The sequence below is a fragment of the Sus scrofa genome, chromosome 4 (assembly GCF_000003025.6).
Source record: "Sus scrofa isolate TJ Tabasco breed Duroc chromosome 4, Sscrofa11.1, whole genome shotgun sequence".
Taxonomy (NCBI): domain Eukaryota; kingdom Metazoa; phylum Chordata; class Mammalia; order Artiodactyla; family Suidae; genus Sus; species Sus scrofa.
This window is the reverse complement of record NC_010446.5, coordinates 81,750,256-81,764,467: the sequence shown is the minus strand read 5'-3', so window position 1 is coordinate 81,764,467 and position 14,212 is coordinate 81,750,256. Positions and strand designations below refer to the sequence as shown.

Sequence of the window (14,212 nt, the reverse complement as noted above, 5' to 3'; positions counted from 1 at the left end):
GGAGGTGTCACCTCACTCCAGTCAGAATGGCCATCATCAAAAAGTCAACAAATAATAAATGCTAGGAAGGATGTGAAGAAAAGGGAACCCTCCTACAAAGTTGGTGGGGAATTTAAATTGGTACAGCCCCTAGGATGAACAGTATGGAGGTTCCTTGAAAAAAAAAAAAACTAAAAATAGAGCTACCATATAGTCCTGCATTCCCACTCCTGGGCATATATCCAGAGAAAACCATAATTCAAAGAGATACATGCACCTCAGTGTTCACAGCAGCACTATTCACAACAGCCAAGACATGGAAGCAAACTAAATGTCCATCATCAGATGAGTGGATAAAGAAAATGTGATACATATATATACACACACACAATGCAATATTACTTACCCATAAATAAGAATGAAATAATGCCATTTGCAGCAACATGATGCACGCAGACTATCATACTAAATGAAGTAAGCCATATAAAGACAAAATATATGATATCCCTTGCATGTAAAATCTAAAAAAAAAAGATGCAAATGAACTTATTTCCATAACAGAAAGAGATTCACAGGCATAAAAAAACAAACTTATGTTTACCAAAGGGGAAAGAGGGGTGGGGGATGGATAAAATAGGAATTTTGAATTCACAGATACATACTACTACATAAAAAAAGAGATAACCAAGAAAAATCTACTGTACATCACAGGGAATAATTTCTAATAATCTATAAGGGAAAAGAATCTGAGAAAGAGAAAAAATATATATATATCTGCATTGCAGTGCTGTACACCTGAAACTAACATGACATTGTAAATCAACTATAATTCAATTAAAAAAAAGAAAAAAGAAAAGAAAAAGAAACAGCCAAAAAAAAAAAAAAAGAAAAAAAAAAACTAACAGCAGAACAAAGACAAAGATAAAAACAGTAACAACAAAATCTGTCTACCTTGAATTCTGTAAACAAGAAAATATTTGGAAAATATTTTCCAAAATGAATGAAAAATCAAGACTTTTCAGAGTATACATCATTCACTTCCTTGGTTAAGTTTATTCCTAGGTATTTTATTATTTTTGATTCAATTTTAAGTGGGGATTTTTTCTTTCTCTTTCTGATAGTTCATTATTAATGTATAAGAAAGCAACAAATTTCTATATATTAATCTTATATCCTGCTACTTTACAGAATTCTTTTGTTAATTTTAATAATTTTTTAGTGGAGACCTTGGGGTTTTCTACCCTAAAGTCATCTTCATACAGTGACAGTTTTGCTTCTTCCCTTCCAATTTGGATGTCTTTTATTTCTTTTTCTTGTCTGACTGCTGTGACTAAGACTTCCAATACTAGGTTAAATACAAGTAGGGAGAGTGGCTATCCTTTTCTTAGAAATGAAAGACCTATACTATGAAAACTATAAAATACTGATGAAGAGACTTGAAGACGGCATATAGAAATAGAAAGATATCCTGAAAAGCAATCTGCAGATTTAATGCAATCTTTATCAAAATATCAATGACACTTTTCACAGAACTAGAACATATAATCCTAAAATTTATATGGAACCACAAAGGACCCAGAATTGCCAAAGCAATCTTGAGAAAAAAAGAAGAAAGCTGGAGATACCATGTTCTCTGATTTCATATTATACTATGAAGCTACAGTAGTCAGAAATGCATGGTACTGGCACAAAAATAGACACATAGATTTTGGGACCAGAATAGTGAGCCCAGAATAAACCTACACACTATGGTCGGTCAATCTACAACACAGGAGGCCAGAATACACAATGGAGAAAAGACAGTCTCAATAGGGAGTGCTGGTAAAATTGAATAGCTATATGTAAAAGAATGAAATTAAACTATTTCCTCATACCATATACAAAAAAAAGTACTCACAATGGATTAAAGACCCAAATGTAAGACTTGAAACCAAAACATTCCTAGAAGAAAATATAGGTAGAATCCTAACATAAACCATAGCAATATTTTTTTGGATCTCTCTCTCCTAAGGCAAAAGAAATATAAACAAAAATAAACAAATGAGACCTATTAAACTTAAAAGCTTTTATACAGCAAAGGAAACCATTGACAAATTGAAAAGACAACCTACTGAATGGGAGGAAATGTTTGCATATAATATGTCTGATAAGGGGTTAATATCCAAAAATAAATAAAAAGCTCATACGACACAATATCAAAAAGAAACCCCAATTTAAAAAGTGGGCAGAACTGAATAAACGTTTTTTTTCCAAAGAAGACATATAGATGGCCAATTGGCAGACAAAAAGATACTCAACATGGTTAATTACTAGAGAATGAAAATAAAAACCACAGTGAGCTACTACCTCACAGCTGCTTAAATGACTATCATCAAAAAGTCTATAAGTAACAAATGTTGGCAATGATGTGGAGGAAAGGGAACCCTGGTACACTGTTGGTGGGGATGTAAATTCATGCAGTCACTATGGAAAACAGTATGGAAGTTTCTCAAAAAACTAAAAATAAAACTACCATATTATCCAGCAATTCCACTGCTGGGTATATATCCGAAGAAAATGAAAACAGTAATTCAAAAATATACATGCATCCCAATAGCAGTATTATTTTTTGATATCCAAAATATGGAAACAGCCTAAGTGTCCAACAACGGAGGAATGAATAAAGATGATGTGGTATATACATATAACAGAATACTTACTCAGTCATAAAAAAGAATGGAATTCTGCCATTTGTAACAATGTGGATGGATCTATGCTCAGTGAAGTAAGTTGGACAAAGGAAAAAGTATATTATCACTGGCATGTGTAATCTAAAAAAATAAAATAAATATACAGAGAAAAACAGAAACAGACTACAGACAGAACAAACTAATGGTTACCAGTGGGGAGAGGGAACAGGGGATGGGCAAGATAGGATTATGGATTAAGAGACACAAAACACCATGTATGAAATAAGCAACAAGTGTATATTGTTCAATACAAGGAAATAATTCATTATTTTGTAATAACTTTAAATGGAGTATAATCTATAAAAATGTCAAATAACATGCTGTACACCTGAAACTAATATAAATCAGTGACCTTTCAACTCAGAAGAAGAGAGTTTCAAACAAAATCTAAGAGAATTCACCACCACCAACTCTATACTAAGGAAACATAAAGGAAGTTATTCAGACAGAAGAAAAATAATGCCAGACGAATATATGGATCCACCCAGAACAACAGTAAACACCTGACAAATATAAAACATTTAACAGAAACTAAAAAATAATATAATCAAGCAAAAATATTTAAAATGTATTATAGGGTTTATTATATATATATATGTAAAATGTTGGATAATAGCACAAAGAATAAGAGGGGTGATACAGAAATATACTGTTTTTCGGTTCTTAACCACGTGACGCGGTGGAATGAAAAACTGGTCAAAGAAAAGTGCCTCTCATAGTGCCTGAAACATTCAATGAATGGAACACTTTCAGCAGAAGTGAAAATAAATATAAAGACCTAGAGGAAGACGTATGATTGGGGTATATGAAGATCAGTGAAGGGGATGAATGAGACCACAGGAAAGCAGTTAAGAGATGAGGCCAGACCCTGCAGGTAACCAGAATCCATTTTAGAGATTTTGGAGGGTTAATATACACAGTGCCAAAATAAAATAAAGGTAATTTATTACAGAACAATATTTAAATGTTAATCTGAACGCAGTCATCATGCCTACAAGAAATGCCAGAAGTGAAAAAAAGAAGACTTTGTAATTAATGTGGTGTACAGAACTCTACTCCTTAGAATCTCTAAATGTATGCGACTGAAGTCACTTCACTATTTCACAAAGGTCATAGGAAATTGATTTTTATGGATAATTATGTTGAGTTGGGCTTTCTGTCTCATGATATTAAAGCACTGCCTACACATAAATGTCAAGAGCTAAGCTGTCAGTAGGGATAGAAGAAGGCACACACCTGTCATCCAAATAGAGAAGAGTAAATTTTGTCCCTTTTTCTCTCATTTGTCTCTTTCAGTGTTAATAACAAATATCGTTAAAATTATAAACATAGAAGGCAGTACAAAATGCACAAAATGGAAAGAAAAAATGAAAAAAGTACTCCATCAAAGGCATAAAGTGTTCCTTAAAAATTGGACTCAGAATTCACAAGTCACTAACTAAAAACTGCCAAAAAAAAAAAAAAAACCACTTGTTTCCATCTTTAATAGCCCTTTGACTACCATCCTTAAGTAGTTGCAATATGACATCTGACTTGATATCTATCCTCACCAGAACATAAGCTCCATGAATGCAGATAATGTGCTTTTTCATTCATTTCTGTCTCCCTGGTATCCACACGCTGTGTGGCCCATAGTAGATACTCAAAATATGTGTGGTAGAAAATTGGATCATGATAAAGCTACGAGATAGGAATCATTACATTTTTATAACTGCAAAGGATTGACACAGAATCTAACGAATTATGTTAGCTACAATAACAGTAATAATAACAATAATAGCTAACATTTACTGAGTACTCTCAGTAGTGAAACCACTTTACATGATTTATTTCACTTAATCACCACAACAACCTCATAAAGTAATAGCAGTATTTCCATTTTCTATATGGGTAAACCAAGGCTTAAAGAAGGTAAATAACTTCTATGGTCAAAACTGGTGGGTTTGAGATTGGAACCTAGCATCTGACTCCACAGCAAAACAAAAAAATCAGGAAAATGAGTCGGGAGCTGTAAGCTGGTTGCAGTGAGTTTTGTGAGATATTAAAATTCTATAATTTTAAACAAATAGTGTGGGAAAATCTAGAACTAGAGTAGAATTAAAAAGCAATAGCTGATATAACAGTGTCAGTGATGCTGTACTATTTCACACTACAAATTCCACACTACAAACTCTACACCCTTATACTAAGATATCTTTAAGTTTAGAATCACAAAAATGGATGGAACCACTAATAATATCTTACATATCTTATTTATTTTATTAATAAGAATCAGAAGACAAAAACAGTAAAGTGTTGTGCTAAACGAGTAAGAATCAGATGACCCGTTTTTGTCCCTTTAGACTATGTTGCCTCATAAGAGTATCTTTACAGGTACAACTTTAAGAATTACATAAAGCTCCAAAATTAAGAATCATCTAGTGTGCAGCATTTAAAAATTGACCTCTTCCTTGAACCTAAAACTAGAGTCCTGAATATTAACTGTCATGAGAAATAGACTTTTTTTTTTTTTTTTTTTGGTATTTTTAGGGCTGCACCCTGTGGCCTATGAAAGTTTCTAGGCCAGAGGCCAAATCAGAGCTGTAGCTGCTGGCCTGCACCACAGCCACAGCAACACAGGTTCCAAGCCACGCCTGTGACCTACACCACAACTCATGGCAACATGGGATCCTTAACCCTCTAAGTGAGGCCAGCGATCGTACATACTTCCTCATGGATTCTAGTCAGATTCATTTCTTCTGAGCCATGCGAGAATGCCAAGAAATAACAGACTATCAGGAAACACAAAAGACATTGGCAAGTGAGACCCAGGATTTGCTATCTGAATCTTACCACCCCAAATTACCCACTGAACGGTATCATAATCATATGCATTTGTAGTACATGAGTACAGACCATCGCACAACTTGCTTTGAATGAAAGAGAGTCATGAATGGGAAAAAAAAAACTTTAAAAGGATCAGAGTTTATATACCATTCATAAGAATGGTATTTACCTCTATTAAATATTATGAGGATAAAAACATTCTTACTCCCATTTGTGGAAAATTTAAGGAAACAGCTTTTTACATTTTTTTTAACTTTTTTTTTATTTAAGGGCCATACCTGCAGCATATGGAAGTTCCCAGGCTAGGAGTGAATTGGATCTGCAGCGCCAGCCTATGCCACAGCCACAGCAACGTGGGATCTGAGCCACATGTGTGACCTACACGGCTCATGGCAACGTCAAATCTTTAACCCACTGAGCGAACCCCCAACCTCAGGGACACTAGGTCGGGTTCATTACCACTGAGCCACAATGCGAACTCCTGGAAACCTCTTTTCCTAACCCAAATAAAATTGTATAGCATATAAACGCAGTAACATCTCATAAAGACACCTAGTTACTGATATATTCTGGTTAATATATACGATGCATTCTCCCATTAACAGACTGGTACAAACCAACAATATGAAATATTTGTTTTAAATCAAAAAGTCATTTTAATATAATAAAATTATAATCATTACTAAAAATGGAATAAAAATAATAACCATTAGTAAAAATTACTCACAATACTAATTATTACTCTGAAATAATCTTGTTTTTTTCCTCCTAAACAGTCCCTCTGTTCTTTCTCCTAAGCGGGTTCTTTAGTTACTATTACAAGATTTAAATAGTAATTACAGAAGATGTCCTACTGATGCCCTTCGTTTCTTTAAAGGAAGAAAGTACATCAACACCAATCTTTCTGGGCTATCCTGACATTAAAGATATTTCCTCTGTCATTCAAATTCTTGATTTCTTAGGTGAAATGACATACCCACCCAAAAATGTTTTTATTTTTACCTTCAGAATCCCAAGATCAAAAAATCCTAAAAGTAACCGTATATATTTAAAAACTGCATGTATAGTATTTTTAAAGCACAATATAGAAGACATTAAAAGTCAGGAATATAATGATGTACACATGAAGCTTACATAATGTTATAAAGCAATGTTACCTAAAAAAAGAAAAAAAAATGAGGCTTTCTTTAAGCTGTTTTCCAAAGGGAAATACAGCCCACCCATATTTCCAAAGGGCAACATGTACATAAAATATCAGTGCCCCAAATTACTATTTGTTACCAAATTCAACACTACCTGATATTGTATGAGAGTGTAACTGAGGATCAAGGCTACTGTGAAATATGTTGCCATGAACCTCTTTATCTTATATACAATAAAACTATAATAAAATGTGCATTAACAAAGGTAGTTGCTTTTAATCTTATTTTTTAAAAAATCAATTGAACACATAAAAAAGAAAATGTATAGAAGAAAGATTTAAGAAACGGAAAACAGTTGTCACTAGTTGAAGAAATGATACTAAGAACACATTTGAAAATTTCCTCTTTAATAAAAGATCTAACTCTAAAATGAAGAAGCTGATAAGATGAAAATTTCATAAGCTACAACAAAAGAAAAAACACACTAGTTCCTCTAAAGAAGGGTGGAACACTACCAGTATGCTGAATGCAAAATACAGTATTCCATTATTAGCCTTTAGTACGTAATGCTAAATAAGACAGAGGTCAGTTCTTGGACCAGGGCTTTTTCTCTTTTTTAAAGTAGTTTGAAAGGAAAGGGCATAGAGAAGTGAAGAAGAGGAGAACCAGGTCTCATTCTCATAACAGTGAACTTTATGCAAAAAGAAAAGCCAAAATCCTCCATAAAACAACATAGGTGATGGATGGGGCAGGCCACCAGCACAAATGTATCTAAGATATTGATAAAAGGAGGCTAACTCTGATTAAATATCTATTATGTGTTATTTTAAGGAACAATATTTGGCTTATTTGAATATAGTATTATTTTCAAGAACATATTTCATTGCCCTCTGATTAACTCCATTTAAGTCCTATTGTTTCTTCAGCCTCAGTTACATTTTCAGATGATTCCATCTGCATTTGTGTCACTAAAGTATACATTAGGTGCTGCTATGAAGTTAAGAACTATTTGCTTTCAACTTTCTGAAGTGTTTTTGACAATCTTCCATCCTAAGAATATTATAATATTCATAGATAATATCTATATATCTATCTAATATTCATTGATAATTACAAAGTGTTTTTTGGATTCACGTATATTTTTATTTCATAACTGAAATAGTACCATATTTTTAAAGCTAACCCAGTGGATCTGAGAGAGAAGTATGATCATTTGGTAATTGAGAGAATCATGGATACTTTAAGAAATACTTTCATGATTACAAATTATACTGAGATCTATAAGTTCTGAAATACACAAGTTGTTTTCAGCATTAATGCTTTACATTTACTTTGATACTTACATTATATTCAGACACTACTCCTTTATAAACTTCATAAAACTCTTCAACATTAACTCGATCCATGTTGAACTATATTTAGAAAAACAAACAAAAAAACATAGCCAACAAAGGAAAACAGAATGAGACATACTTAGCACTCAATATTTATGATCTCTTAGATATACTTTCTTTACTTTAAATGTAAACCTTGAACAAATTACTATTTGAAGAAAAAGTGTTATTAAAGGTCAGCTCATCAATGAAAAAAAGTATTTTTATCAAAAATAGTATTTATAACATTTATTTAGCAATGCAACATTTATTACAATGCAATGTTGTTTATTGATAGACTAATGGCAACAAAAAGAAATTTAACTAAGGAAAAGTACTTCAAATTTTGTAGAGGGGGCTGGAAATAATACTCTTTTTTCCTCCCAAGCATTCAGAAAAATCTCTAGTTAGTCTGGTTCATAATAAAGCACTTACACAAGTCATGTGGAAATTCTACTACTTTTCAAAAAGAATTGTCAGAGTATGCTAATAAGATAAACCTACAAGGACTCATTCTTATCCAAGTTGGATTCAAACCGAGAAATAAAATTTCATTATGCTCTAGAGTCTCAAGAAGCAAAATCTTAAATTAAAAAAAAAAATAGCCTCAGTTTTTCCAACTGTGTTTTTCTTCCTACTTTGCTTCTTTACTATTGCCAGGATTGAAGATCACTGAGAAGTTTCTGTCTACACAGACAAAAATTCAAACTTTGGAAGATTTATTTTCATAGGCAACATAACTATTACAAGGAGGGAATTTTGCATGATATTCAATATTAATACAACTTGCATTATTAATACTACATGGTAGTAACAGAAGATACACTTTATTATGTACTTAGTAACTTGCACTGGAAATTCTACAAGGTACTGAGAAGGGTTATTTCATTTAATCCACAAAATAATACATTGAGGCAAACAATAATATTCTCATTGCTGAGCTGAGAAAATTGAACATAAGAATGATTAAAATCTGGCAAGCTCACTTATCTAGAAAGCAGAAAACCCATCATTCAGAAATAGAGCTTTCTCACTCCAAAAATCACAATGATTCTGATTGCCTCTCCTATAAATTCAATTAATCGTTTTTCAAATTATTATTCTTGTTTTCTTGAGCACCCACTATGGACAATCACTATGGTAGGCTGCAGGCCTAGAGTTAGATCAATGTTTAAATCTAAAATTTCCACAATGATTATTTAAGGAGGCTTAGGTCCTATGACCTTGTGAATACATCACCAAGCTAATATTTTGATAACAGTTTCTTTACAGTTCTAGGTAAGATTTTTCAAATATCAGCTTCCTCATCAGTCTCCAAGCTGTGCCTGATGACTCTGCAAACTAGGTGATATTTCTGACCTTTTCTCAGCTTATTAGCATTCCTAACAAGCAGGGATACAAAATAGGTAGAACCTCAGTTAGTGCCCTGACCTCTGATCTGGGGTGATCCTAAGACTTCACAGAAATCAAAAGAATTCCTTTTCAGAAAAAGAGTAAATAAATTACACTAGTTAGAAAATTATTTCCCCAATTGGTATTCCACTATAATAATAACAACACAGACTTGGGGTCTTCAATAATAGTAAAACACAAATAACTTATCTGATTCCTTTAATAATTTTTGTCCAATTTGTTGTCAAATGCACTGGTAAGTATAACACAATGATATAGAAGGGCTCTATAGCAGTTAGTACTAACATGACAATTTTGTTTGTGGGCTCTGAAGGTCCAGTGGAATGACTACCAACAAAGGGGCTAAAATGTGCTAACTACAGAAATAAGCAAAAGGCCCTGGTCAAGGGAAAAATCTGAATTGATTCTCTTCTTAGTTATTAATTCAGACAACAGAAGTTTCATTAAAGCTACCTAGCTTAATTTTATTTTTTATTTGAAGGAACTAAATGCATTGTTTCAGTCTATATTTCTTTTCTAACTGAAGTTCCATGAATTGTATAAACCTACTTTACAAATTTAAATTACAGGTATCATTGGAATTTTAGTTCTGTTAGTGAGAGATTTCATGGGTAAAATCATTTCAAAAACATTTTTTTATTATAAGGTTACCAAATTCAGAAAATATATCTTTTTATTTTTAATGCATTAACTAGAAAATTCAATGAAAAACGTTTTAAAGCATACTTCAAAAAAAAAAAATACACACACAGTTTCTCAGTAAGTTATGACTCATTGCAAATGACCTACCATCTGCATAGCTGAGATTTCAAAACCTGCATCTCGGATAGCCATCAGGATCTTTCCCAGCAGTCCTGAAAAATACAGAACAAATATAAAATTTCTATGGCATTTTAGTTTTAGAGAAATGCGTATTTTGTACATCAAAGTACTCTGCCTATACTCTATATGAAGGAATCACATATTTCTGCAAGGAAAATTAAACCCCTAATACTGAAATCCCATTGGATTCACTCAGTAAGTGCCTTAGGAACAGCAACAATGATCTTGAAGATTATGCAAAATACTTTCAAGTTACCACTTTGCCTTTAAGGACTTTTAAAGTGTATGGATGTAAAGAATATAAAGATCAAACAATTAAACTAACATTGTTGAAAAATGCAATAATAAAGTATCAGATACAGAAGGAGTTCAAAAGAGGAGTTCAAAGAAGGAGAAATCAAATTATAACTGGAAAGGGGACAGAAGCTTCAAGGGGAAATAGGGGTATCAACTGGCCCTTATAAATAGATGGGATTTTATAGGGACAGATGTATAAAAAGAGACAAGGCACAGATCTGGGGAAAATGTGACCATGTGTACACAGTAGTAAAAAGTAAAAAAAAGAAAACAAAAAGTAAAAAGAAAAAGAAATTTAATCCAAATTGATAAAGGCCTCGGATATCAACATGAGGAATTTGGCTTTTATCCCACAAATAGCCATTTTTATTAACAGTATTTGTAGACTCTAGAGGTCTAGAAATGTTTTTGACATTCTATTTGTTTTCTGGAAAAATCTTTTGTTTCTTTTTTTAATGTGAATTAGAATTCTCTCTCTCTTACCCGCCACCCCATGCTCCATATTCTGGATTGTCTTGATTCTTACTTAATAACCCCAAATCACCAAGCAGTATCAGTACTTGAATGTGCATTTTTATTTACTATCTTACTTCTGCCAAATAGGTTATTTTAATTGTAGCAAGCTAAGGGATGGGGAAAAAAAAAAAAAAAGACAAGGACACATCTATTTTTCAACTGATACATTTGTACAAAGTAAAAGTCACAGTATGCCATAGAAACAAAGGTTTCTCAGAAGTTTCAAGAGCAGAACTCTGAGCACTCAGTATAATATTCATGTTGAGCTTACTGATTAAGTTTTGGCAAACATCTTCAGTCACATTAATATTGATTTAAAGTTTATCCATTTTACAGTTTTGTTTGTATGAATTTACAAATGAATTCATACAAAACTATTTTAGTTATACAGTTATAAGTGCAAAAGTTTATATTTAGTTTTAGATTTGGATATATTTAAGTTACATTATAATTAAAATAATATATGTCAATATTGGGAATCCAAAAGAAAAAATTTTTCCTTCGAAAGAAATGCTGCCAAAAGTAATGAATCATTGAAAATGTTGAACAGGACAATACAAGATAAATATAATATTTTAGGAGGATAACTAGTGTAATAATATCGGGCAAGCTGGTCTGAAGAAAGGGATAGGAATAGAAAGAATAGCAAAGGTTCTTCAAATCATCTACCATGCTGACTAGACTTGGATAGCAGTAGTAGAGAAAGAAAGTAGTAATGAATATAAGATACTTCCAAGCAAGAAGCAGCAGGACTAAACTGGACAGAGAGTGTGAAGATGAAGGAATAAAGTTTTTGAGTGTGAAGATGAAGGAATAAAGGTTTTGAATCTAAGTGAAACAAGCTATGAAACCAAATTGAGAAAAAAAGACTCGAATTATTCTGGAGAGAGAAAACAGAATTTTAGATCAGAACGCTGAAGAGCATTTGAGGAGACACTACATACAAGGGCTAAAAAGAAAACATCAAGGAATGAATGAATGGATAGAATCCCTATACAAAACTGATAATGTGGGGTTGATTCCAATAGACACATATAATGAGAGAGGTTAGAGATAAAGCGATAGGAATAGATAACTATTTATTTAACAACAAAAAAAAAAAAGGGCAAAAGGAAAAAAAAAGAGCTGGGAAGTTTTGAGAAAATACATAGAGAGTTTGTGGGTTGAAGAATGAAAGTGAATAAAGATAAGTAAAAGGAGATTTGCAAGAAAATAAAGAAGAAAAATATTACAGTAGTGTCACAATATCAAAAGCATGGGGAAATTCTTCAGATACAGGGATAGTTAGGAATTAAAGGAGATTAAGCACCCTGGAAACCAAGATAAATCCTTTGGCATTAAGCAAGATGGTATGATGATATTAAAGAAAGTCGTATCAACAGAGTGTTAGGAAAGAAAAGTTAAATAAGTTATTAGTAATCTGTACCAAACACACAGATGACACTGGACAGAGAAATGTTAACCAAAATTCCAGTTCTTTTATCGATAGGAAAAATATACCAAAAATTAGGACAGAAGTAAATTAATTATTGGGGGCTGAGACCTTTCATATAAAGTTATAATCCTGAAAGTACTAAAACAGGGGCGACTGTCCCACTATAAAATGAGAATATATGAATATTTGGAGAAAACAAAGAACTTGTTTAACATCACAAAATGAGTGGGTCTCTAAATCTCACTGTTTTTTTGCAAGTTTCAATATAAAAAAAGGAACGTGTATATGGAAACCTGCTATGTAAAACTCACTAAACGGCATCAGCAACTCGCTGAGGCAAGGGCTATGTTCATTTTAGTACTCACTGTATCTCCAGTGACTCTAGCATAGTGTTTAGCATGTGGTAGGTGATTTAACAAAATACTGTTCACTGAATTACAAAGTTAATAGGTAACTAAGGAAAAATATAGTCATAGCTGTCTGCCTGATGCAAGCCTGAGGAACTCTAAGGCTCTACAGAACACAATTAGCAAACACCAGAAAATTGTAAAGGAGTAATTAAAATTAGAGAGGAAAAATAATTTTAAAAATTTTAGTTCAATGATTTGAGAAAAAAAGTTCATACTGACCTCATGCCATATATAAATTTTAATCCAAATGAATTCAAGGTAAATGTAAAAAAATAAAAATAAAAGCAATTTATTATAGAAAAATGAAAGAAAAGGAGAGTTCTGCTTTGGCAAAGTAGCTCCTATTATAATAACTTTCCCACGGATAATAACTAGAGACTCTGGGGAAAAAAAAAAAAACAAACATAAAAACAAAGCTGCCAGGAGGCACTGAGTGGATACCCTGCTTTCACAGTGTTAGGCTGAGGGAAGGTGAAAGTCTGTACTAAAAATCTGATTGAAAACCTAAAGAAGAGTAAGCTCGAAGAACTAAAAGTTAGGGTTTGGGCAACCACAGCCACTGAACAAGTAGATTTGTAATCTTAGGAAAAAGAAAAGCCAGGGAAGGAAGCCTGAATTCTGTATATAAACTCTACTCAAAGCTCATGCATGGAGCAAACTCCAACAAGCCCAGGTAAGACTAAAACAACTGAACCGAGCTTTGAGTTATCACCCACTAAGAGGAGACACAGATTGCATGATCAATTCAGCAAGTTCACTCCTTTCATGTATAACTTTGAGGAAGATGACAATTTCTAGAGTTCCTACAATATGGTCAAGATATTATGCAAAATTATGTCACATATGAAGAAACAGGAAAACATGACACATTCCCAAGACAAAAGAGAATCAATGGAAACCAAACTGGGATGACCCAGATGTCAGAATTAAGAAACAGATTTTAAAGTTCCCACTATAACTATGATTAATGAATAAAAGAAAAACGTGCTCAAAACAAATGAAAAGATAGGAAATCTCAATAGAAAAATGAAACCATTAAAGTAGAATCAAATAATAACACTAAAAAATATCTGAACTACAAAATTCATAATGTAGGGCCTAACAGCAGAATGGACACAAATAGAAAGAAACAATGAATATGAAGAGAGATGAACATAAGTTACACAATTAAAAAAAAATTTTTTGAAAAATAATGATCATAATATTAGCGTGACAAAATACCAAAAGATCTAACACACATGTAAATGGAGCCTAAAATAAAACAGAAAAT

The 14,212-nt window shown here is 32.5% G+C and overlaps 1 protein-coding gene across 4 annotated transcripts in view; it reads right to left on the bottom strand.

Annotated features, from left to right (window-relative positions):
* Positions 1-14,212, bottom strand: part of NME7 (NME/NM23 family member 7) — a 272,370-nt gene that overhangs the window by 147,809 nt on the left and 110,349 nt on the right. For all 4 annotated transcript variants that reach the window (XM_021089439.1, XM_021089441.1, XM_021089440.1 and 1 more), the window contains 2 exons: positions 10,252-10,316; positions 8,020-8,088 (listed from right to left, as the gene is read on the bottom strand). In XM_021089439.1, the coding sequence (XP_020945098.1) occupies positions 8,020-8,088; positions 10,252-10,316 (134 nt within the window). The remainder of the gene's footprint in view (positions 1-8,019; positions 8,089-10,251; positions 10,317-14,212) is intronic.